This window comes from Lithobates pipiens, unplaced genomic scaffold (assembly GCF_037356315.1).
Source record: "Lithobates pipiens isolate NorthernLeopardFrog02 unplaced genomic scaffold, aLitPip1_a1.2 Scaffold_22, whole genome shotgun sequence".
In the NCBI taxonomy this organism is placed as follows: Eukaryota; Metazoa; Chordata; class Amphibia; order Anura; family Ranidae; genus Lithobates; species Lithobates pipiens.
In genome coordinates, this window is record NW_027507784.1 from 98,948,982 (window position 1) to 98,974,791 (window position 25,810).

Below are 25,810 nucleotides of genomic sequence, written 5' to 3' on the forward strand. Positions count from 1 at the left end.
CCTTGCCTTTAGTTACATCTCCAGTCCAAGTTGTAGATTCATTTCCTTTTAAAACTATAACCCAGAATCCCATATTTGCTAAATTACACTCATATGTACCAGTCTTATTATTATGTACATATGATCCTTGCATTTTTATAAACTTCGTCTTGGATTCTATTTTGGCGTATATTTCAATAGTGTTGCTATGAAAAAAATAAAAATTCATACAACAAGTAACCCCGTATCCTATACAAGCATATCCATATATGTCATTGCTTGTATCAAAATCACCGTCTTTAGGAAAATGTCTCTTATTTCTGGATAGCTGCAAGTCTCTTTTATGCAGAGTCTCAGTCTTGTATTCTTCTGCTGGACTGGAAAAAGTCAAATAAGTTTTGATGAATAAAAATGTCATTAACGGAAAAAGGAGTCCTGACATGATGAATTTTCTCCCTCTTATGTATTTTCTTTCTTTCCGATTTTCCGATGTTTTCTTAATTACTTCTTGGAGCTTGCTGTTCCTCCATGTTTGATTATCAGATGCCATATCGTAGTTTAGAAGAATTTCTCGTCTTTAGCCGGCTTGGTTCTTGGACCTTTCGTCCTCGTCAGATGGAACACAAACGCCTCTTTCTAGGTTCTTTGTAGGTTTTTCTTCCCGAGACCGAAACAAAAAATGTGTTGAGCCTCACCCCTTTGTTGAGGAACAGGGAGAAAAAAAAATTCTGGCTGGCTATAGCCAATGTAAAAAAGTAAGAGAATCTGTTCTCTTCTTTCCAGACACGTGTTATGTCAACAAATGTCTTAGTAGGCGTTTTGTTCAATAGTTCAATTAGCCAGGCTATCTTAAATCGAAGTGTGAATTTATTCAGACACACTTGGCATCAACTTGAAAATACATACAAAGTTATAAAACTTCATACAGCTTAGACATAATAAAACAAAAAGATGTAAAGCTTAAAAAGAAAGTATTTAGAGAAGATTCAGTTCAGCTTCGTGTTTCTCTGTAGTCAGAGAGGTGTCTGCAATAGCAGCTGTTTGTGAAGTAGGCTGTATTTAGGCCTAAAGTAAACAAGATGTCTTCAGTAGTGTGCAGTGTAGAGTCTCTTCCTTTGTGAGTGTAAAAGATGTGAAGTCCTCCTGTGTGGCTGGAGGACCAATGTAATGTGTCTTAACCTAGTGTAACACTGTTCTTTATACCATTTCCAGACTGCTAGTCAGCAAAATACAATGGGACCATATATAGCTTAGTCTAAAGATGAAATGGTCATATACATGGTAATTCTAAATATTCCCTAATATAATAGCTGACACGCTCGCTTAAACTTCTTAGATTGACAGCAACACACAACAGTTTCCTATAAAAAACTCAAGGTGTATGACCTTTCTACATGGTCAAATTCTTGTAAAGGCTATATTCTTTAAGTTACAGATACTGTACTAAAACTTACAAATGTATAATACTATAATTGAATATATACATATTTCACACAAATTCAAACTAGCTAACTAATTAAATAACTATATCAAATAACTATATTATGGATAATCTATGATTCTACTTTTCAAGTATATTATTCCATTATATGACACATTCTCTAAGTGTATTCTTATCTGTGAAACCACTGACCTTCTGACCTTTAGTCATAAGCAAAAATGACATTCACACAACCTAACTATTTCAAGATTTGTCTTATGCTGAGCTGAGCGAGCTTTACAAAGTTAAAGCTAAAAGGGAACTCAAACCGCATAATTACAAACCTTGGTTAATACGCCAAATAAATATAATTTATTCTACACCTTATTTCTGACTGCAGCAGATTTCTTCACTCTATTTGTCCGGTTCAGTGATGTTACCTCTCTAATGCCCCGTACACAGAATGTCGGGAGACATTTGTCGGTTCAAAATAAACCAGCCAACATTCTGCCCGTGTGTATGTCAGTCTGTCCAACCGAAGACAGCCGTTTAGCCAGCTTCTGTCATGCATGCATTCTGGAAAACCAGCAGGTGACCGACTCCCGATCAGCGCTCTCAGCCAATGGCAGAGAGCACTGATTGGAGTGTTCTGGCGGGGGCTGTCCCCCTGTTAGAACACAACAGCTCAGCGGGGGAGATCGCTGGACTAACCTTGCATGGTTAGTGCAGTGTCTCAGACTGGAGCTGTCAGGAGCTGTCAGGTTTTTTTATGCAACCTGTTTGGGGGCTCCCAGCCAGGGTCATGTGCTTACCTCCTCCAAGTACAATACAGGATTAACAGCCCTGCATAATATGTAATGATGCTGAGGGACTGCCCACAACTCACCCACAGACTGGAACTTTGGGTAGAAGTGAAAAGCATTGGAGTCTGCCACAGTATAGGGTAGGTAATATACCTTATTACTGCACTCCTAGTCTAAACAAGCATTAAACCCCTGCAGTTCGGGAACGGGGGACACTGCAAGAGTTAATTTTGTCTAATTCCTGGGAGTTCAGCTTTAATGTCATTTTTTACATAGTAATGACAATAATGATGATGAATAAATAAGTGAAATAAGTATAAAACCACTATACTTTGCTAATTGCCATTTTAGTCTGGATACTTACCACTTTGTGGAGTTCCTAAGGCAGCTATGCACTAATGGATGGATTCTAAAAAGTTTGGATCTGTGTATGGGTCCTCCTCCTTCAGCATATTATAGTTATTAAACTTTACATCTACCCATAGACATTAGATAAAGGAAGAAATAGACTATGTTAAAGGAAGTTGCTGAAGTTGTCCTTAAATACATTTTGCCCACCCCACTGAGCATAACCCACCCAGTAGCATATTTACCTTCAGCCCTAATCCAGGTATTGCCCTGAATGGTACAGCACAGCCTTCTTAAAGAAATGAAGGTGAATTTGTCCTTTAGGTAGAAGGTTTTTGGTAAAAAAAGATCTTTCAGACATGAGAATTAGAGAATTAGAGAATTGTACAGCTGGAATTTGTTGGCTATTTCTATCAAACAATTTTACATCTCAAGGTAATGGAATTAAAATAAACAATACATGTGGACTACTTCTTCCCAAAAGTCCTTGGTTAAAAAAGTTTTAAGACCCAAGACATCCAGGCACGTAGTATGTTTAAAAAAGATGTCCGTAATGGTGGCTTCCAAATTTCTTTCATAACAAGATTCCTTTAAGAAGCGCCAAAGGAAAAGCTCAACTCCCATAAATCAGTGGTTGGTTTCATTCCAGTAATGGTGTTATTTGCCATAGTCTAGTGATGTGGAGGGTGCAGATGCAGCACGGCACCTATTGGAACAGTGATCTTAAATTGGATGGGAACAGACAGAGAATGAATCTAGGTGTGACTTTTAAGTGCACTTGATCTTTATATTAACAGTACTTTCAGTTTCAGATTCTAGATAAACCTGTTAATGGGTTGTGTTTATACCTCTAAACAGCACTGGCCATGAGAAACTATACAGGTGTTTTAGTCAAGATTGAGTTTTACTTTAAATAGTTCACAAAGCAGAATTTTTCTGAAACATTAAATCAGTTAACACCAGTTCATACTTGCCCAGAAGCCATTACTACACTATCAACAGGATAATAACTGAAGGCGATACAGCAATTATCTCTTTAAAGAAAGGACTCATATTAACTACAGTGCGTTGCAAAAGTATTCACCCCCTTGGCTTTTTACCTATTTTGTTACATTACAGCCTTTAGTTCAATGTTTTTTAAATCTGAATTATATGTGATTGATCAGGACACAATAATCTAAGTTGGTGAAGTAAAATTAGAAATATATATATATATATATATATATATAAAACAATTTTTCAGAAATAAAAAACTGATAATTGACATGTGCGTATGCATTCACCCCCTTTGTTATGAAGCCCATAGAAAGCTCTGGTGCAACCAATTACCTTCAGAAGTCACATAATTAGTGAAATGATGCCCACCTGTGTGCAATCTAAGTGCCACATGATCTGTCATTACATATACTCACCTTTTTGAAAGACCCCAGAGGCTGCAACACCTAAGCAAGAGGCACCACTAACCAAACACTGCCATGAAGACCAAGGAGCTCTCCATATAAGTAAGGGACAATGTTGTTGAAAAGTACAAGTTAGGGTTAGGTTATAAAAAAATATCCAAATATTTGATGAGCCCTAGCAGCACCATCAAATCTATTATAACCAAATGGAAAGAACATGGCACAACAGCAAACCTGCCAAGAGATGGCCGCACACCAAAACTCACAGACCGGGCAAGGAGGGCATTAATCAGAGAGGCAGCACAGATACCTAAGGTAACCCTGGAGGAGCTGCAGAGTTCCACAGCAGAGACTGGTGTATTTGTACATAGGACGACAATAAGCCGTACGCTCCATAGAGTTGGGCTTTATGGCCAAAAGAAAGCCATTACTTTCAGCAAAAAACAAAATGGCACGTTTTGAGTTTCCGAAAAGGCATGTGGGAGACTCCCAAAATGTATGGAGGAAGGTTTCTTTGGTCTGATGAGACTAAAATTGAAATTTTTGGCCATCAAAGAAAACACTATGTCTGGCGCAAACCCAACACATCACATCACCCAAAGAACACCATCCCATGTTTTTCAGCAGTCGGGATTGGAAAAACTGGTCAGAGTTGAGGGAAAGATGGATGGTGCTAAATACAGGGATATTCTTGAGCAAAACCTGTACCACTCTGTGTGTGATTTGAGGCTAGGATGGAGGTTCACCTTCCAGCAGGACAATGACCCCAAACAAACTGCTAAAGCAAAACTTGAGTGGTTCAAGGGGAAACATGTAAATGTGTTGGAATGGCCTAGTCAAAGCCCAGACCTCAATCCAATAGAAAATATGTGGTCAGACTTAAAGAATGGTGTTCATGAGCGCAAACCATCCAACGTGAAGGAGCTAGAGCAGATTTGCAAGGAGGAACGGGCAAAAATCCCAGTGGTAAGATGTGGCAAGCTCATAGAGACTTATCCAAAGCGACTTGGAGCTGTGATAGCCGCAAAAGGTGGCTCTACAAAATATTGACTTTAGGGGGTGAATAGTTATGCACATTGACGTATTCTGTTATTTTGTCCTATTTGTTGTTTGCTTTGCAAATAATAAAAAAAAATCTTCAAAGTTGTGGGTAGGGATGAGCCGAACTCCCCCCGGTTCGGTTCGCACCAGAACTTTCGAACAGACCTCAAATTCGTACGAACGTTAGAACCCCATTGAAGTCTATGGGACTCGAACGTTCGAAATTAAAAGTGCTAATTTTAACGGCTTATATGCAAGATACTGTCCTAAAAATGGTTTGAGGACCTGGCTCCTGCCCCAGGGGACATAGGTCAATGCAAAAAAAAGTTTTAAAAATGTCCGTTTTGGCGGGAGCACTGATTTTAATGACGATTAAAGTGAAAAAAAAAAAGTGAAATATTCCTTTAAATATGGTGCCTGGGGGGTGTCTGTGGTATGCCTGTGAAGTGCCACGTGTTTCCCGTGTTTAGAACAGTCCCTGCACAAAATGACATTTAACGGAAATAACGTCATTTAAAACTGCTTGCGGTTTTAATGTTATATCTGGTTCCTGCAATATGGTTGAAAATCATTGAGAAAAATGGCATGGGTAGCCCTCCCTGCCCATTACCAGCCCCTTTGGGTCTTGTACGCATATTAAGGGGAACCCCATACCCATATTAAAAAAAGGAAATGCGTGTGGCCCCCAGGCCCTATATACTCAGAACAGCAGTATACAGGCGGTGCAAACAAGACAGGGACTGTGTAGATTTGTTGTGTTACGTTGAATCTGTTTGTAATTTTCAACTGGTACATTTTTAACCACTTCAATACCAGGCACTTAAACACCTTCCTGCCCAGACCAATTTTGAGCTTTTAGCGCTGTCGCACTTTGAATGGCAATTGCGCGGTCATGCTGCACTGTACCCAAATGAAATTTTTATCATTTTTTTCCCACAAATAGAGCTTTCAGTTGGTGGTATTTGATCACCTCTACGGTTTTTATTTTTTGCGCTACAAATAAAAAAATACCGAAAATTTTGAAAAAAAAAATGTTTTTTTTTGTTTCAGTTTCAAAACTTTGTAAATAAGTACGTTTTCTCCTTCACTGATGGGCACTGATGGGGCTACACTGATGGGCACTGATAGGGCGGCACTGATGGGCACCAATGTGGCACCAATGAAGTGGCACTGATGAGGTGGCATTGATGGACACTGATATGTGGCACTGATAGGCGGCACTGATGGGCGACACGGATGGGCGACACGGATGGGTGACACGGATGGGCGACACGGACGGACACTGATAGGTGGCACAAATTGGCACTGATAGCTGGCACGGATTGGCATGGATGGGCGGCACAGATGGGCGGCACAGATGGGCATGGATTGGCGGCACAGATGGGCATGTATAGGCGGCACAGATGGGCATGGGTGGGCACTGATAGGCAGCACAGGTGGGCACTCATAGGCGGCACAGGTGGGCACTCATAGGCGGCACAGGTGGGCACTCATAGGCGGCATTGGTGTTATACTATAGTAATGGATGCCAATCAGTGCCAAACAATAATGCATGCCAATCAGTGATGCCCATTGTGGGCACTGATTGGCATCCATTATGGGCACTGATTGGCATCCATTATGCTGACTGGCATCCCTGGTGGTCTAGGGAGGATTACCTTTTCCCTGGTGGTCTGGTGGCGTCCCTGGTGATCCAGTGTGTGCATCCTCGGGGGGGCTGTGCTGATAATCGCTCAGCACAGACCCCCCCTGTCAGAGGAGCAGCCGATCGGCTCTCCTCTACTCGCATCTGACAGACGCGAGTGAGGGAAAGCCGATCACCTGCTCTTCCCATTTACACTGTGATCAGCCATGATTGGACACGGCTGATCGCGTGGTAAAGAGTCTCCGTCGGAGACTCTTTACCGAGATCGTAGTTGCCGGGTGTCAGACTGACACCCCGCAACAACGATCGCCGCGGTGCGCGCCCCCCCGGGGGGCGCGCAGCGGCTCATAATCCTGATCACGTCATATGACGTCCGGTCAGGATTATGAAACCACTTTGCAGCCGTAAATTGCCTATAGGGCGGGCGGCAAGTGGTTAAAGTGTAACTCGATCTCCTACAACTGACTGAAAGCTCTATTTAAAACGAGCAAGATAGTTAGCTATATAGGTGGATATAGAGGTGTATACTGCGTTCAGAGCACGCAGACAGCACGCATAATCTCCTAACACTGACTGAAAGCTCTATTTAAAACGAGCAAGATAGTTAGCTATATAGGTGGATATAGCGGTGTATACTGCGTTCACAGCACACAGACAGTACACATAATCTCCTAACACTGACTGAAAGCTCTATTTAAAACGAGCAACATAGTTAGCTATATAGGTGGATATAGCGGTGTATACTGCGTTCAGAGCACGCAGACAGCACGCATAATCTCCTAACACTGACTGAAAGCTCTATTTAAAACGAGCAACATAGTTAGCTATATAGGTGAATATAGCGGTGTATACTGCGGTCAGGGCACGCAGACAACAACCACTACAGAAGAGCAAGAATGAAAAATCGTCCGATAACGATCGGTGTATACTGTATTGAAGGTACACAGAACACCCACTAACTGCTACAGACGCCAACACACTACACAAGGCCACCGCGCTGGCGGCCTTATATAGTGTGGGGCGTGTACTACACAGCCTGAGCTATGATTGGCCACAGGCATCCTGCCTGTGGCCAATCATGGCTCTCCTCGCTGCCGGCGCTGTGATTGGCCAAGCATGTGGGGTCACAGTGCATGCTTGGCCAATCATGAGCCAGCAATGCACTGCGCCATCGCAGTGCATTGTGGGCCGTGAGCGCCACACGAATTTGGCGCGAACGGCCCATAACGTTCGGAATTCGCCGAACAGGCAAACAGCCGATGTTAGAGTCGAACGTATGTTCGACTCGAACACGAAGATCATCCCTAGTTGTGGGCATGTTCTGTAAATTAAATGAATGTAAATGATGCAATTCCTCAAACAATACATGTTAATTCCAGGTTGTGAGGCAACAAAACACAAAAAATGCTAAGGGGGTAAATACTTTTGCAAGGCACTGTATATAGCATTGTGGTGAGACAAGTCACATACACATCACAACAGTAAAAGAATGTAGACAATTTACTGTAAAATAGTACAAATATTTTTGCTGCTTTTCAATCTCTCTCTAACTCACGTGACCTCTTTGTTTGCTATCATTTTAATTTCCTGCATAATATAACTGAGAAAATGAAGGTTGCACAGCAAATACATCAGAGCATATGGATATTATAATTTAGTCTTTTAAAGAGAACTCATTTAGCTCTGGCTTTGTAAAAGCTCTAAAGCTGTCTACATATGTTTCAATCTAAATGTACAAACTACAGTATGTACAATCACTTTTAGATTTACCAACAACTATGAAGTACAAGGACCCATCCAACTTTCCATTCAATTTATATCCAAACAGGCAAGCCCTTGTGCCACATATTTCTCAGTAAATCTGAAAATGTTGGCACAATCTGATTGGGGTTGATTTACTATAACTGGAGTCCAAAATCTGGTGCAGCTCTGTATAGAAACCAATCAGCTTACAGTTTTTTTTTTGTCAAAGCTTAATTGAACAAGCTGAAATTAGAAGCTGAATGGCTACCATTCACAGTTACACCCGATTTTGCACTCTCCGGTTTTAGAGGATCAACCCCACAGTGACACAGCGTAGTTATAAGGAGGTTAAAATTCGTCTCACATCTGGTAGCAATATTTGAATGTCACTTGTGATAATCTTGTGAGAATCGGTATTGGTATTACTTCATTAGGGTGTAATAATGAATGCTTTGGACTACTTGAAATACTTAATATCATTGTTTGCAAATGAGATGTTCAAATTCCTTGGAGGTATGAACTGGCTTTAGCCAATCCACTATTTATAAAGAAAATGGAAGAAAACATTCACAGTATTTGTGCCACTAGCATCAATTGGCAAGGCAACTAATGCATTTGAGAACAGTATTTGTCTCATCTCACATTGCTCTTGATAATGCATCTGGCCATCTATGTCAAGGCTAATTTTTTTGATGACAATGGTTGCTCAGAATCGTAAAACTACAAAGACATGATGGCATTAGCTTCTGTCTGCCAAATGATACATGGCATTGCAATTAATTACATGTCATTTACCCTGGCTCTACTGCTGTCTGTTAACACCACTATCGACTGGGAAAAAAATATGATTCACAGCCTCTGCGAGAGTTCCAATTCCACTAATCAGCTATGCCACAGCATTAATTTACCCTTCTGAAATGTAAGGTTAGGTAACAAATGAGTGCTTCATACTGATGCAGTTATGGGGAGATAAGGATTTTATTATCCTTCTCTTGGGAAGGAGCAACAAGTGTCTGAGTGAAAGTAGTCCACTTATTATTTCATCCATCACTACCCTCTCTACCTGTCTGCTCAGTCCGTAAAATTTGCCTGCAGGCTGTAAGAGCATTGACTCATCCTGAACTGCTTCCTAGTGGTTGAGTAGTGAAGTGGAATCTGTATGATCAACTTTTGCATGGGTGGAATCTGTTTTTCTTTTCTTTTTTTTTTACTGTCTGATGACGTCACTTTGTGTTCAGCCTCCTATTATCAGATAACCCCCTATAAAAGGTCCATACAACAGGCCTGTTCAGCACTTTGCAGGATAGCCTTCCAGTTGATCTATTGTCCTAAAGCCAGAAATCTCTTCAGCTGTCACCATGCTGAGGGACGATAAGAGCCTGCCTCTGACTTGTTCTGTTTGTAACAATGTAGGTTTCCTGCAGAGGAACAACAGTTTGGAGGACAAGAGCAGAATTGTAAGTTCCTTCAAGGAGAGACAGTCCTCCAAGAACCTTCTTGTCTGTGAGAACATTGAGACGGAATCAAGGTTGCGGCGCACCGAGACAGACTTCTCCAACTTATTTGCCAGAGGTAAGACCTTTTATCAAATAGATATCACTATGGCCTGTGCAGAATTCACAATTACAAGGATACTTAACAATTACTACAATTGTGTAACTTTAAATTAACCAAAATTATTCTACTGAACCCTGACCCACTGTGATATTCAAAAAAATGTTGCTATTTCATTTGCTTGACCGTTGCACAATTACAAGTAGTCTCATTTACAATAACTCCTTTTATAGACATATTTTAATAGCTTTGGCAATGAGTGTGTTGTAAATTTTTAATCGAAAAAATAACTGGAGCACATTATTATTATTGTTATTCTTATTACTATTACAGCATAGAGGTCAACTACAATTCATACTATTAATATAACTTCAGTTAGGCTTATATTATTATAGCATTTATTTATTACAATACACATTAATAATTGCATGCGTGACTAACCTAGTCACAAAAAGCAACCAGTATGCACAGTCCTTGCAAAGGGTCTAATTTAAAACTGCAAAAGGGAATAAAGTTACAGTATTCATTATATAATGGAGAATATTAGACAAATGTAGGAGAAAATGTTTTTTTCTACATCTTGGCATGTTATCATACATTGAAGAATAAGTGATTTACAATTACACAAATATCCTTCAGTTTCCTTAGATTTATTATAATTTAACTCCATTTTTTGAACCATTTATAATCTATTTCTTTCTAATATCAGCAACATATTTAGCAAAATACAGGATTTTAGTTTGCCTAATTAAAAATACAATAAGTTCTTGTTTTAATAATACTGGAAAGCAGAATAAAAATGCAGGATTATAATCAATCAACTTTTAACCCATCTTCAATCCTTATTTTTCAATAAAAAATAAAAAGAAGTCAAAAAAGAAGGACTGGGTATGGAAAGTCTAAATGAAAGTAAAGGAAGGATTAGCAACTGATTTAAAAAGGCTTAAAACATCAGAGATATATCATGCTCTTTATTCCAATACATATCCCCTCGGTGTGTGTTCCTATACTTAGTAGAAGTATATTATTTAGAAATCATGCAAAAGCTCCTACTGTCTTCAAAATGAGACCTGAGCTTCTTAAGAGAACTGGCTCAAGGTTTAAAATGAATGCAAAATTGCAGTATATCCCCTGCCTATAAAAGCACAGGTGCTGGCTCTGCAAGTAACATCAAAGAACAAGAGAAAGCTGGACGGCCGCACTCCGATGCAACACCTTCATTAAAGTCCAATAAAATCCACATAGTCACATAGGTACAGGAGCAAATTAGCTAACACGTTTCACACCACCCATGGGTGCTTAATCATAGCTGATTATGATTAAGCATCCATTGGTGGTGTGAAATGCGTTAGTGAATTAATTCCTGTAACTCTGTGACTGTATTGATTTTATTGGACTTTAATAAAGGTGTGGCATCGGAGTGTGGCCGTCCAGCTTTCTCTTGTTCTTTGATGTTACTTTAAGGGGGTCGCATTGTCTGCTAAGAGATAAACCTACTTTGTGCCAGAAAAAGATTATGGCACAGTATAGTAAAAAAAAATCCTATATATTAAGTCCGAAACAAAGGTGCCATAGACTACTTTCATCAGTATTTATCTGCACAATCATGTAAGGGAGCGTAACAAAAAGAGAACAGTTGAAGTTACATTCATTTTTTACCTCCTTAAAATTGATTGTATTTTTCTTTTCTAAATTTTTTACAATAACAAGCATGTTATACTTACCTGCTCTGTGCATTGATTTTTCACAGAGCAGTCCCAATCCTCCTCTTCTGGGATCCCCTGCTGGCACTGCAGGCTCTTCCTCTTCTTTGTGTGCCCCCATAGAAATCCGCTTTAGGCACTTGTGCAGGCTCAATCCCCGAGCTGCACTCTGTATGTCTATTGACACACACAGTGCAGGTCAGCCCCAACCCCCCTCTCTAGTCAATTTGATTGACAGCTGCTGTTGCTGAGCCTCCTGATAAAAGAGGGTAAAGAAGAGAAGCACAGAACAGCTTCAGATGGGCACAATGCTGAATTGATATTTGGTTCAGGTAAGTATGCTGGGGGGGCTGACCATGGAATGTTTTTTTACCTTAATGCAGAGCATGCATTAAGGTAAAAACCCTTTTAACCTTTGCAACCACTTTAAATTACTGAGCGCTGCAGAGATGGTTCGAAAAGGTCACATAGTTTGACATGCCTGGTCTATTGAAGGCTTCCATTATGACCTGTACAATACATTTCTGTGTTTATAACTTCTCAGTAGTTACCATTTTAAACATTCCACGCTGAGAAAAACAGGTACATCTTAAACTTGTGCATGCATATTTGTTTAAAAAATGAAATACTGTGAAGCAGATGATTTTACTATCATAATCATAAAGCTGAATTCTGGGAAAACAGCAAAAAATATATGAAATACATTTCTCTCTGTTGTAGTTCATTAAAGTGACATTAAAGTCTTGGGTTTTTTAATTTAAAAATAACAAACATGCTATACTTACCTGCTCTGTGTAATGGTTTTGCACAGAGCAGACCAGATCCTCCTTTTCTCAGGTCCCTTGCGGGCGCTCCTGGCCCCTCCCCCCCTGTCGAGTGCCCCCACAGCAAGCAGCTTGCTATGGGGGCACCAGAGCCTAGCCGCTGCTCTGTGTACCCATTCAGACACCACCCCCTCTCTCTCCCCTTATTGGCTCACTGACTTTGATTGACAGCAGCGGGAGCCAATGTTGCCCGCTGCTATCTCAGCCAATGAGGAGGGAGAATCCCAGACAGCCGAGGCTCTCATGCAACATCGTTGGATTGAGATGGGGCTCAGGTAAGTATTAGGGGGGCTGCATAGAATGCATTAAGATAAAAAAAACCTTCTGCCTTTAGAACCACTTAACCCTTACAGGCCTTGTCACTATTCTCCTATTCTGGACAGTAAAAGGAGAAGCAGCAAACTGATGAACTCATCTCTTAGTCACAATAATCTATCCTCCTATCAGCATGCTCCTTACACTGAAGCAAAAGTGCTTAGTTCCTTTGCTTCTTTTTCCTCCCCAATTCTAAACTCTGCTGTACAGAGACTGTAAGAGGCTGATACCAAGTCAAATGAATAAAAAATAAAAAATGTAATGAATATATAAAGCAATATAGAGCTGCAATAATTTGTATCTTTCAACTCTGCCTGGAGTTCGGCTTTATTATCCAAACCCCATTTTAAATTTCTTAACAATAAAGGTAAAGATGTGCACTATGTGGGATACAGCTTTTCGTGCTATCACTCACTGTATCTAAGGCCCCCATCCCCCCGATTCTTTGCTGCTTTTGTATGTTGGATGAAAAGACAGTCAAACACAGCAATATCTCCTGCTTCTATTCTTAGGATTATGTATAATTGATCTATGAGTTACATCTTTAGAGGGTCTCAGGTTAAAGAGGAAGTAAAGGCAAAATTTTTTTTTTTTTTAAAACACACCATGTAAGGCAAAGGCATAATGAGCTAGTATGCATAGCATACTAGCTCATTATGAATAACTTACCTGAGAACGAAGCCCCCAAAGCGGTCCTCTGTCTTCCTCTTCGCCGCTGCCATGTATCCCGGAGCGACTTCCGGGTCTCGCGGCTCCGGCGCTGTGATTCGCCGGAGCCGCGATGACGTCACTCCCACGCATGCGCACGGGAGCCGACACTCACAGCATATCGCCGCAATCTGCGGCCTGCCCAGTGTGCCTGCGCGCCGCTGTCTACGGCTCATGCGCCCTAGACAGCGGTGGCTGTCTTTGGGTAAATATCTCCTAAACCATATAGGTTTAGGAGATATTTCTTGGACCTACAGGTAAGCCTTAATCTAGGCTTACCTGTAGGTCAAAGTTGGTTGTAAGGGTTTACAACCACTTTAAGGGGGAGAGGTGAGCCACAACATGTGTACAGGCAGCAATAACAATTGGGGCTCTGTAGTATATTTCATCTAATAAATCAATACATCTTACTGTAAAACCTAAAGTGAACCTGTGGTTTGATAATACAGGGCAAAGCAACAGGTTCACTTAACTGCCCTTCCCCGGCTGCATAGATTTCTCTTCCATTCCCTCCTGTGCTGCACTCTGGGTGTGAAGTGTAAAATACTTAAAGGGCTTGATCTACTAAAGGCAAATAGATGCAGTTGCCCTCTGCAAGTGCAGTTGCTCCAGGGCTTAGTAAATGAGGTAAGGCTTCACTCTGCAAAGAGTACTCAATCACGTGCAATGAAAATAAAGAAAAATAGCATTTTTGCTAGCACATGATTGGGTGATGGAAGTCAGCACGGTTTATGCTCATTTACTAAACTCTGGGGCAACTGCACTTGAAGAGTGCAAGTGCCCTTTGCAAAGTGCACAGTCTTTTTCCATTTAGTAAATCAACCCCAAAGCCTACACAGGGTTGAGGACTTCTCTCATGTGACAGCATTGTGCCAATCACTAACAGGAATGAGCTTAGATATTAGTCTGAACACACCCAAGGTACTCCACATGGAAACTGTCACTGTTGACTGTCAATCATAAGAGGCCAAGGCATACCCCATTGTATACATGTGGATGCTTATGGTTGAAGGTCCACAGTGACAGTTTCCTGGTGGGATAGCTCAGGCAAGTTCGGACTTCTTTCCAAACACACCTGAGCTTAGCCCTAGTCACTAATGCTGTCACATAGGAGGAAGTGGACTGAGTCACATACTTGTCCATACCTGGCTTTACGAGGGGGCAGTGGAGCAAAGGGAAGGTACATAGATGCTGCTGGGAAGAGGAAAGGTAACTGAGCCTTTTGCTTTGCCCCACATTAGCAAAGCACAGAATTACCTTTGTCCATACAAGTGGTCCCCTACTTAAAACATCCGACTTACAAACGACTCCTATTTACAAACAGAGGGAGACAATAGGAAGTGAGAGGAAATCTACCTCTAGGATGGGAAATTCTCTCCTGTAAGAGTTAATATGGGAAAAAAGTGTCTCCGCTGATGCTTTATCACCAATCTTTGTTTCCCTAAAATGCACTTTTTATCTATCAAAAATAGTTTTCCAGCACTAAACCCTTTATCTGGTTTCTAAATTGCTGCATTTGTAAATTCCAAAAGCCAATTTAAAGGAATAGTAGTGGTAAAAAAGCACTCGTGGGTTTAACCAATCTTGTTTTTTTGTTTTTTGTCCAATTCTCCTTTAAGGGGGCGTGGTGTGTCCTATGCCTGCATGTTTTTGCTGATAGGTATCCCTCATTCCCATCTCAAAAAGTTGGGAGGTGTGGATTAATTTCACAGTAGATACTTTAAATGGTGCAAATGTATTTTTCCTTGTACTGCACTTCCTCCTGGATCCACTAGTAGACCACTTGTGACATACCTGGTGCTTCCAGTTTGCGAGGAACAAATGGCACTTCATTCACCTCCCTACAGAGAAACACCCAGTATCTCAGCAGCCAGTTGCCAGACCTGAAAGTTGTTAATTTGTGACTGGCCCTGCCTGAAAACTTACACAAAAATCTCCAGCAAGCTGTTGCTAAAGGTCAGTGCCAGAGGAGTATAGAAAAGAAAAGTACACACTGCTTAAATCCTAAGTTTACCAAAAAATTTAATAAAAAATCAGCACCAGGAACATTACTTACCTTCAGTAAGATGTGTCTCGTGTGCTGCTGTGTCCTCCTTTTTCCAAAATCTTCTCCCTCCAATGCCCCACACCCCTTCGCCTGGTGGTAGTTGATAGAATTAGGGGGCTTAGATAGACACTCATCAAGAGTACCCAGCCATGCCTCCCCCTCCTCCATTCATAGAAGCTCCTATGAATGAAACATAATTTATGAATGGAGGGACCTATCAGTCATCAGCCTGTCCTCCTTTCATAGATTCTGTTTCTTTCATGGAAGCTGTAGTAATGGCTTCTATGGATGCAGCGGCTAGTGGAAAGTGTGAGCAGGGTGGGGCACTCCTGATGGAGAGCCTGCCACAACCCTTCAGTTCTATTAACCCTCACCACACTGGAAGACTGGAAGAGTACAGTGGGGGGGTCAATGGAAGAGGAAGATTTTGGTGAAAGGAGGACATGGCGGCACAAGGGACACATCTCACTGAAAGTAATGTCCCTTATGATGATTTTTTATTTTATTTTTTTAGGTAAATTTAGGCTTTGAAAAGACACTTTCACTTTGCCCATTCAAGGTATAAGTGTTTCCTTATATCCTCCTGATAATTATGCTCACTGATCTATGTCTCCCTTGCTGCCTGCCTGCTGCAAGAGTCCACTCTTCTGAGTAGGCTCCGGTGTAATCCTGGGTAGATATTATCACTGACCCCCCCCCCCATCCATCCCTATATAACGGTGAATTTTGCCTTCCTCATGTGACAATACTTGGGCTTGACTAGCCAATTGTCAGGGCCCATGCACAAAATGGATGTCACATGTTCCCCCATACTTGGCTCAATGGAGTGAGGGCTCTCGTGGAGTAGTAAGGTGGCAAAATGATATGTATTGGTAAATATGCCTTGTTGGAGGGATGGGCTATAAAGAGGCATTTTGCCATCCAGGGCAAAGTAACAATGGCTCTTTAAAGTCCTTTCTGTAAAGTGAACCTGATACCTTGCCCTGACTCCTAAAAGTTAAAGGTTCACTTTAACAGCATATGCTTTGCAAAATAATCTTATGAGCACTTTTGCATTGTTTAACAACCGACATATAAACAAGCTGGAATTCCCTTTAAATGCAATAAGTTGTCAAATGTTAACAAAAAAATGCATTTTTGTACGTGTGGTAATGTATCCTATATGCCTTCAAGCCTATCTAAAACAGATTGCATTGCTGCCTGTGAAATAATTGCTGCTATTTTCTAAACACAGAATGTCTGTATAATGCGTAAGTGCTTAATCACAGTAACAAAGATGACTGGGAGAGACAGAGATTAGACAAAGAAATATGGCTGACGCCAAATGAGCAACTACTCTGACTGTCAGGGTGATGTCTGATAATGCACTTAGGATTTTGTGCAGACAATTTGTATTCTCCTGGAGCAAGCCATATATAAAGATCCTAGCAACTAGCAGACACCCCGTCACCTGGTGATCAATCTTTTGCCCTTACATTGAAAGGCTGGCCTTCTAATAGCTTGTTTGTTCTGCAGATTTACTGCCTGCCAAAAATGGAGAGGAATCCACCATGCAGTTTCTCTTGGAGGTGGTTGACATTCTCTTGAATTATGTGAGGAAAACTTTCGACAGATCCACCAAAGTCCTGGATTTCCACCATCCTCACCAACTCCTAGAAGGGATAGAAGGATTTAACCTGGAACTGTCCGACAACCCTGAGTCCCTAGAGCAAATCCTGGTGGACTGCAGGGATACTCTGAAGTATGGAGTACGAACAGGTACTTATCTAATTAGCTGTGATGGATAATAAAAGTTCAGTTCCAGGCTGTAATGAAACCAAGCAATGTGTTACTGAATGCAGAAATTTTGTAAAAAATCACGTCCACCCAATTTACCTTAATCTGAATTTTATGTAATTCACTGAAGTCACAGACCACCTCAGAGGGTAGTAGGTCAGTAGGAATATTCTTCCCAAAGCCTGTACAGTCTAAAATCTCCTCTCTGATCCTGACATTACAGACCCCACTCAGATTTCTAGGTTTGACTCTAATTGGTGACTTAGAAAGAGACTTTCGTACTGCCATTAAAGGAAGATGGGTGGATTTGAAAGAGACTTTAGTACTGCCATTAAAGGAAGATGGGTGGATTGGAAAGAGACTTTAGTGCTGACATTAAAGGAAGATGGGTGGATTGGAAAGAGACTTTAGTGCTGACATTAAAGGAAGACAGATGGATTTGTGCACAGTGGAAATACCTAAATAGAAAACTGAAGCTCTGAGAAGGTAAACTGCATTCCCTGTAGTCATCTCTAGGCTTAAAGTGTTACTAAACACACCACAGTAAAATCAGTCTGTATATTCAGTAATGCTTGCTTGTTGTGCTCACTCTTAATCCTATGCATTGTGTAAAAAGGCTTTTTGATCCTGTCTTTTCTGATCCTCCCCTTCTTCCACAGTCCCCAGTCCATTTCCTGATAGAACAGAGCATTGGGGGGGCACTCTGCACATGCTCAGTTTGGTGTGAATTGCTAGAGAGTTTTTTTTATTTGGGAAGGTGCATGTGATCAGCACAGGGCCAATCAGCACTGTCCGGACAGAAGGTCAGGAGTCATGCAGCCTCAGAGGACAGTCAGAGTAGAATGAAAACGCCTACACATTTTAACCAAACACTGATAGAAGTCACAAGACTGCTATATACTGCTAATGAGAAAAGGTGTTTAGCAGTTTATATTAATTTAAATAATTGTATTTTCATGTTCTGTGTACTGTGGGAGACCAAATTTATTGAATGTAGGGTCCTGGGTAGGGATGAGCCGAACACCCCCCGGTTCGGTTCGCACCAGAACTTTCGAACGGACCCCAAATTCGTACAAACATTAGAACCCCATTGAAGTCTATGGGACTCGAACGTTCGAAATTAAAAGTGCTAATTTTAACGGCTAATATGCAAGATACTGTCCTAAAACAGGATTTGGGGACCTGGCTCCTGCCCCAGGGGACAAGGGTCAATGAAAAAGAAACTTTTAAAAACTGCAGTTTTTTCGGGAGCACTGATTTTAATGACGATTAAAGTGAAAAAACAAAGTGAAATATTCCTTTAAATATTGTGCCTGGGGGGGTGTCTGTAGTATGCCTGTGAAGTGCCACGTGTTTCCCGTGTTTAGAACAGTCCCTGCACAAAATGACATTTAACGGAAATAACGTCATTTAAAACTGCTTGCGGTTTTAATGTTATATCTGGTTCCTGCAATATGGTTGAAAATCATTGAGAAAAATGGCATGGGTAGCCCTCCCTGCCCATTACCAGCCCCTTTGGGTCTTGTACGCATATTAAGGGGAACCCTGTACCCATATTAAAAAAAGGAAATGCGTGTGGCCCCCAGGCCCTATATACTCAGAACAGCAGTATACAGGCGGTGCAAACAAGACAGGGACTGTGTAGGTTTGTTGTGTTAAGTTGAATCTGTTTGTAATTTTCAACTGGTACATTTTTAAAGTGTAGCTCCAGTCAAAAAAACTATTTTTAAGCTTTTTGGAAAACATAGGGAAGGGTTATCACCCCTGTATAATTTGTTTTGCCGTCCATCTTTTTCAGAGCACGCAGACAGCACGCACAATCTCCTGCCGCTGACTGCAAGCTCTATTTAAAACGAGCAAGATATTTAGCTATATAGGTGGATATAGCGGTGTATACTGCGTTCAGAGCACGCAGACAGCACACACAATCTCCTAACACTGACTTACAGCTCTATTATAAAAGATAGATCTATTGCTAGATATAGAGGTGAATATAGCGGTGTATACTGCAGTCAGGGCACGCAGACAACAACCACTACAGAAGAACAAGAACGAAAAATCGGCCGATAGCGATCGGTGTATACTGTGTTGAAGGTACACAGAACACCCACTAACTGCTACAGATGCCAACACACTACACAAGGCCGCCGCGCTGGCGGCCTTATATAGTGTGGGGCGTGTACTACACAGCCTGAGCTATGATTGGCCACAGGCAGGATGCCTGCGGCCAATCATGGCTCTCCTCGCTGCCGGTGCTGTGATTGGCCAAGCATGCAGGGTCACAGTGCATGCTTGGCCAATCATGAGCCAGCAATGAACTTAGTAACACTTTAATATTCCAATTTTCTGGAGTGAACCTTTATTCTTATCATTATTCAATCAAAAATGCTTCCAAGGTATATGGGAGTCTTATCTCGGCCATGCATGTGCTACAGTTGCCAACATTCTGTACATTCACAAAATTGTGAAGTAGTGTCAGATGAGGGTTTTCATGGTGGTTAGGATGTAAATTCCTCTGGGCCTTACTTGCTTCTGCAAATAAAAGGCTTTGTTTGAGACACCACAGGGATACTGGTACTGCAGTTAGTTAAATCCATTTATAGAAGCTGTACTATTGCTTCCATCAATGAAAAGCAATCTATGAATAGAGGAGGCAGACCTTTTATTCATTCATCTGTCCTGCATTCATAGATTGCTTTTCATTGATGGAAGCTATAGTACAGCTTATATGACTGGTGAAGGGGGCAGAAAGGGCTGGCATAATCACCACTCTTGATGAGTGTCTATGACAGGTCTAGCAGATATTAGCCCCCGCAGAACCGGGAGGGGGGAGGGGGAGTGCCATCCCTTGTGCGGATTAAAAAAGATTGTAACTAAACGTAGGCCTAATTATGTTCGTTTCAACAGGCATTTGTTTGCTTCAAAACTGCTTCTCTTCTCATACTATGGGAAAACAAAAGCAGCTAAAGCAGTGCAATTATTCACTTTTTAAATACCATTTCACTTTAAAGTCTCTGAGGTATACAATAAAGGGAAATCTCCAGAGAGAGACAAAAAGAACAATTAAAACCTGAAAAAGGCTGAAATCACGGATTAATATATATATATATATTTGTTTCATAAATAGACATTTAATACATGCCAAAGGATTCCCAGAGCACTATGAGTTAGCTAAAGAGCAGGCACAGGTTGCCATGCTAAAACCCCAGACTGAGATAAGGGTTGAGTTCCTGCTTTGACCAGTCACACACTGGTGGAGATTCACTAAAACAGGAGCACTCAAAATATGATGCAGCTGTGCTTGGTGGCCAATCAGCTTCTAACTTCAGCTTGTTCAATTAAGCTTTGGCAATAAAACCTGGAAGCTGATTGGCTTCTATGGAAAGCTTTACCAGATTTTAAATTCTTCATCTTTAGTAAATAACCCCCTCTGTATGTATGTATGTACGTATGTACATTTCTTCAGCTATTAATCTCCCTAAATTTACTTTTTCACAGAGTAGCAAAGAAATAGAGGAAAATATGTGAAAAGGTGTCTAAAGCTATTATAATGGATAATGAAAAAATATATGACTAGCATTAAATCATATTTACCAGACTAAAAAAAACATAATAGAAAAAGAAAGAAAAACATGTACAAAACCACTGTACTTTAACCGCTTGCCGACTGCTGCACGCCGATATACGTTGGCAGCGGTGGGCAAATGGCATACCTGTATGTCCCCTTTAAGAGGCGGGAATAGCAGGCGTACGCATGCCGTGTACGGCGTGCCCGTGCCCGCTGGGACTGGTGGACTCGATGTCTGCTGGTCTTCCGGCAATCGTGTCACGGAGCCACAGAACTAGGAAGTGCCTATGTAAACAAGGCATTTCCCCGTTCTGTCTTGTGTCATGACAGAGATCACTGCTCCCTGTCATCAGGAGCAGTGATCGCTATCATGTGAGTTGAAGCCCATCCCTCCGCAGTTAGAATCACTCCCTAGGACACACTTAACCCCTTCATCCCTCCCTAGTGGTTAACCCTTTTCCTACCAGTGTCATTTACACAGTAATCAGTGCATTTTTATAGCACTGATTGCTGTATAAATGACAATGGTCCCAAAATAGTGTCAAAAGTGCCCAATGTGTCCGCCATAATGTCACAGTCCCGATAAAAATCGCAGATCGCCCCCATTACTAAATAAAAAAAATTATAATAAAAATGCCATAAAACTATCCCCTATTTTGTAGACGCTATAACTTTTGTGCACACCAATCAATATACGCTTATTGCGATTTTTTTTTACCAAAAATATGTAGAATACATATCTGCCTAAACTGAGGAAAAAAATATTTTTTTCTATATATTTTTGGGTGCTATTTATTATAGCAAAAAGTAAAAACGATTGAGTATTTTTCAAAATTGTCGCTCTTTTTTTTGTTTATAGCGCAAAAAATAAAAACCACAGAGGTGATCAAATACCACCAAAAGAAAGCTTAATTTGTGGGAAAAAAAGGACGTCAATTTTGTTGGGGTGCAACATCGCAAGACCGCGCAATTGTCAGTTAAAGCAACAAAAAGTGCTCTGGTCAGGAAAGGGGTAAAATCCTACAGGACTGAAGCGGTTAAACTGCCCTATTACTTTGTTCCCAAAACAATTCCCTCTATCGAGGGGTTATCAAGTGCTGCCCACCAGATATTGGAATATTACCTAATCAGGCCAAAAAAAAGGTCCTTTAGTAAGAAATCTGCCGCTCATAAACCCACTCAGTCTTTGCATTACCTCATTTTTGTAAATGTGCAGAATAAGCAGCATTTACTTAATGGTAATATATATCAACACAGGATCAGAATAGTGGAAATCTCTGAGGTAACACTTTACTAAAAAGATTGCCATTCTCATAAAACACCAAACCTTAAAGTATCACAAGGGAAACATTCCATTAAGTTAAACTGCAGTGATTTGGAAAAGACAGCAATTCCTGTACAGTAGGAGCCTGCATATATACAGAGCCTATGTGGGACATGAAGCGTGCACACTGATTGTGAGCAAGGCTGGAGGGACAGAGCGGTGTTCATTATACTCTTTATGGATAATCAGCTGCAGCTTTGCACATAATGTGTAGTTTAAGTCTTAATGAGAAGAGCTTTAATATGCCAGGTCCAAAATGACAAATCATTCCACGCTTAACATCCCTTAAAGGAATTAAAATGCTAGTAAAGTCTTGTTTACAAACTAGATACATTTATCAAAGTGTCTTTTGTTTTTAGTGATCATTTTGTTAAAGAGGTAGGCAGCCCGTAGGCTTTCACATTTTTTGCAGGTCTTGACTGGCAGTCATATTTGGAGCTGGAGGGTCTGAGGAGATTGTAGGCCGTTGTTAGCCCCAACAAACCTGGAAGCAGAAAAGCTTGTTATGGTCTGGTTGTATGTGGTGGTCATTGATGGAAGTAGATACATTTTATTGTTCTGCCAGGTTTGGAAAAGTGTGCGGAGCTCCAAACAAAATGGGATATACATAACAGGACTGCCTTTGTTGTGGAATTCGGTCAGAATGAACTGCTAAACACCCCCCTACTCTTTTTTAGTGGCTCAGCTACTACATCTTAAAGGCTAAGATCGCCTTATTTCTTTTTTCTTCTAAATTCCAGCTCCCCTGGTTTTGCAAACCATCTAACTTTGCAAAAATAAAAAAGCTTTCCATTAATTCTACACCGACTTACCTAAATCTCCTCATAGCTGTGTAAACATTCTGCTCGATTACTTCTGTCTTACTTCCTGGTCAGACTTTAGGTCATGACACAGGAAGGAGTTGACCAGCTGATCTCATTAGCACACACCCTGCATCATCTACCCTCAGCTGGTCAACTGCTTTTGGTGTCCTGATCTAAAGCCTGACCAGGAAGTAAGGCAGAAGTAATTGAGCAGTGTGTTTACACAGCTATGAAGTTAGTTAGTTAGCTAGTTAGGAACGCCAGGGTATAGAAGTAATGAAAAGCTCTTTTATTTTTTCAAAATAACTATACATTAATGTTTTCTTGGTACATAGGAGAGCTGGAATTTAGAAAAAAAAAGTAGACAAAGGCGAACTTAGCATTTAGGTTGTAAATCACTCTTCCCATCCCAAGAAATGCATCCACATACTCAAAACATACATAGTCATAGAAACTATATTAATTCAGAGAGCTGTTTTTCTTGCAGTATTTACCAATACCACACCTTATTTACCTTGCTTTTTATATACACTATATTTTCTAAAGTATTGGGACATCCGTCTTTACACGCACATGAACTTTAATGACCTCCCAGTCTTAGTCTGTAGGGTTCAATATTGAGTTGGCCCACCCTTTACAGCTATAACAACTTTAACTCATCTGGGAAGGCTGTCCACAACATTTAGGAGTGTGTCTATGGGAATGTTTGACCATTTTTCCAGATGCGCATTTGTGAGGCACTGATGTGGATGAGAAGACCTGGCTCGCAGTCTCCGCTCTAATTCATATCAAAGGTGTTCTGTGGGGTTGAGGTCAGGACTGTGTGCAGGTCAGTCAAGTTCCTCCATCCCAAACGCGCTCATCTATGTCTTTATGGACCTTGTTTTGTGCACTGGTGTGCAGTCGTGTTGGAACAGGAAGGGGCCATCCATATACACTATACGTCTGTGAAGACCCCCTTTTTATTTGCTTGCAACCCAGACAACAAAGGTGCTTGAGAGATTAAGATATCAGAAATTGCTGCTTGAAATTAATCAAGTTTAGCCAATTGCCTTTCTAAGGAGGGTGTCTTCTAAGCTGGACCTGTAATCAGACTTAGTGACCCACTGGTAGTTTTACTCTCCTGATATTCTTCACCAATTTACTCAGTGAAATTCTCTTCAGCAATCCTGTCAGCCAAGACAGACGTTAGGAAAAAACAGGCACAACAGCAGGTACACATGGACTGGAGTGCCGCCACGCACTTCCAAGAGATGACACCCAGATATGAGTCTAACCTGGGGCCACGGTGTACCCTTAGAATTTCCGAATCAAACACTACACACAATAAACAATCATGACCAACTGTAAACCCCCTTGCTCTGCAGTAGAGAGACCACCACTCTTTTACAAAGATATTTATACAGTGTAGAAAGCACATACAGTACATGATTGGTCAACAGTGTTAGGCGCTATCAGCTTGTCACCATATCTAATTTGGAATAGATTAGCAATAGCGATGAGCTTCGTGATATGTTCGACTCGAACATCGGCTGTTCGCCCGTTCGGCGAATTCCGAACGTTATGGGCCGTTCGCGCCAAATTCATGTGGCGCTCACGGCCCACAATGCACTGCGATGGTGCAGTGCATTGCTGGCTCATGATTGGCCAAGCATGCACTGTGACCCCGCATGCTTGGCCAATCACAGCGCCAGCAGCGAGGAGAGCCATGATTGGCCACAGGCAGGATGCTGGACCGGCGAAAGAAGTTCACTCCCAGCCATCCACATGCCCAGCGGTTGAATGCTAGCTTGGCTAAATTGCTAGCACTTCAACTGCTGCCTTTTCAGTTGGTAGACTTGGCCCCCTTCCGTGAGTTTGTACAATGTGCGGTTCCTCAGTGGCAGGTCCCCAAACGCCACGGAAGGCGATTCCAGCTCTCTACCAGCATGTGGAAGGCAATGTCCTTGCCTCGCTGGACAGGGCGGTCAGCGGTAAGGTGCATATTACCGCTGACTCATGGTCCAGCAGGCATGGACAGGGACGTTACCTGTCTTTCACGGCCCATTGGCTTCTGGCAGCTGGGAAGGATGCAGGACAAGGTGCAGTAGTGTTGGAGGTTGTTCCGCCACCACGCCTCCAAAATGCTACTATTGGTTGTGACACACCTCTCTCCTCCACCCCCTCCTCTTCTTCCTCCATGGCCTATTCCAGTGCTCTGTCCTCAGAACCAGCGGTGCTCCGTAGGCGTTCCAGGGGCTACACAAGTACGCAGGCAAAACGATGCCATGCCGTGCTTGCGCTGATTTGTTTGGGGGACAGGAGCCACACTGGGGCGGATGTTTTGTCAGCTCAGCAGGGGCAGGCCGAGAGGTGGTTGACGCCACGCCAGCTTAAGCCAGGAATGGTGGTTTGCGACAATGGCACCAACCTCCTCTCCGCCCTCCGACAGGGACAACTGACCCATGTGCCCTGTGTAGCTCACGTCCTTAACCTGGTGGTGCAGCGGTTCTTGGGCAGGTACCCGGGCTTACAGGATGTCCTGAAGCAGGCCAGGAAAGTCTGTGTGCATTTCCGCCGATCATTTAATGCCTGTGTTCGGCTGGCTGAGCTCCAAAAGGAGTTGAACCTGCCTAAGAACCGCCTTATATGTGACATGCCCACCAGGTGGAACTCAACGTTGGCCATGCTGCAGCGGCTGCACACGCAGCAGAGGGCCATCAATGAGTACCTGTGCGACTACGGCACCAGGACAGGGTCAGGGGAGTTCGGTTTTTTATCACCACGCCAGTGGGGCATGATCAGGGATGCATGCACTGTCCTGCCACCA

The 25,810-nt window shown here is 41.8% G+C and overlaps 1 protein-coding gene across 3 annotated transcripts in view; it reads left to right on the plus strand.

Moving 5' to 3' along the window:
* Positions 1-25,810, plus strand: part of GAD1 (glutamate decarboxylase 1) — a 184,682-nt gene that overhangs the window by 92,521 nt on the left and 66,351 nt on the right. For all 3 annotated transcript variants that reach the window (XM_077447979.1, XM_077447980.1, XM_077447978.1), the window contains 2 exons: positions 9,793-9,951; positions 17,046-17,288. In XM_077447979.1, the coding sequence (XP_077304105.1) occupies positions 9,793-9,951; positions 17,046-17,288 (402 nt within the window). The remainder of the gene's footprint in view (positions 1-9,792; positions 9,952-17,045; positions 17,289-25,810) is intronic.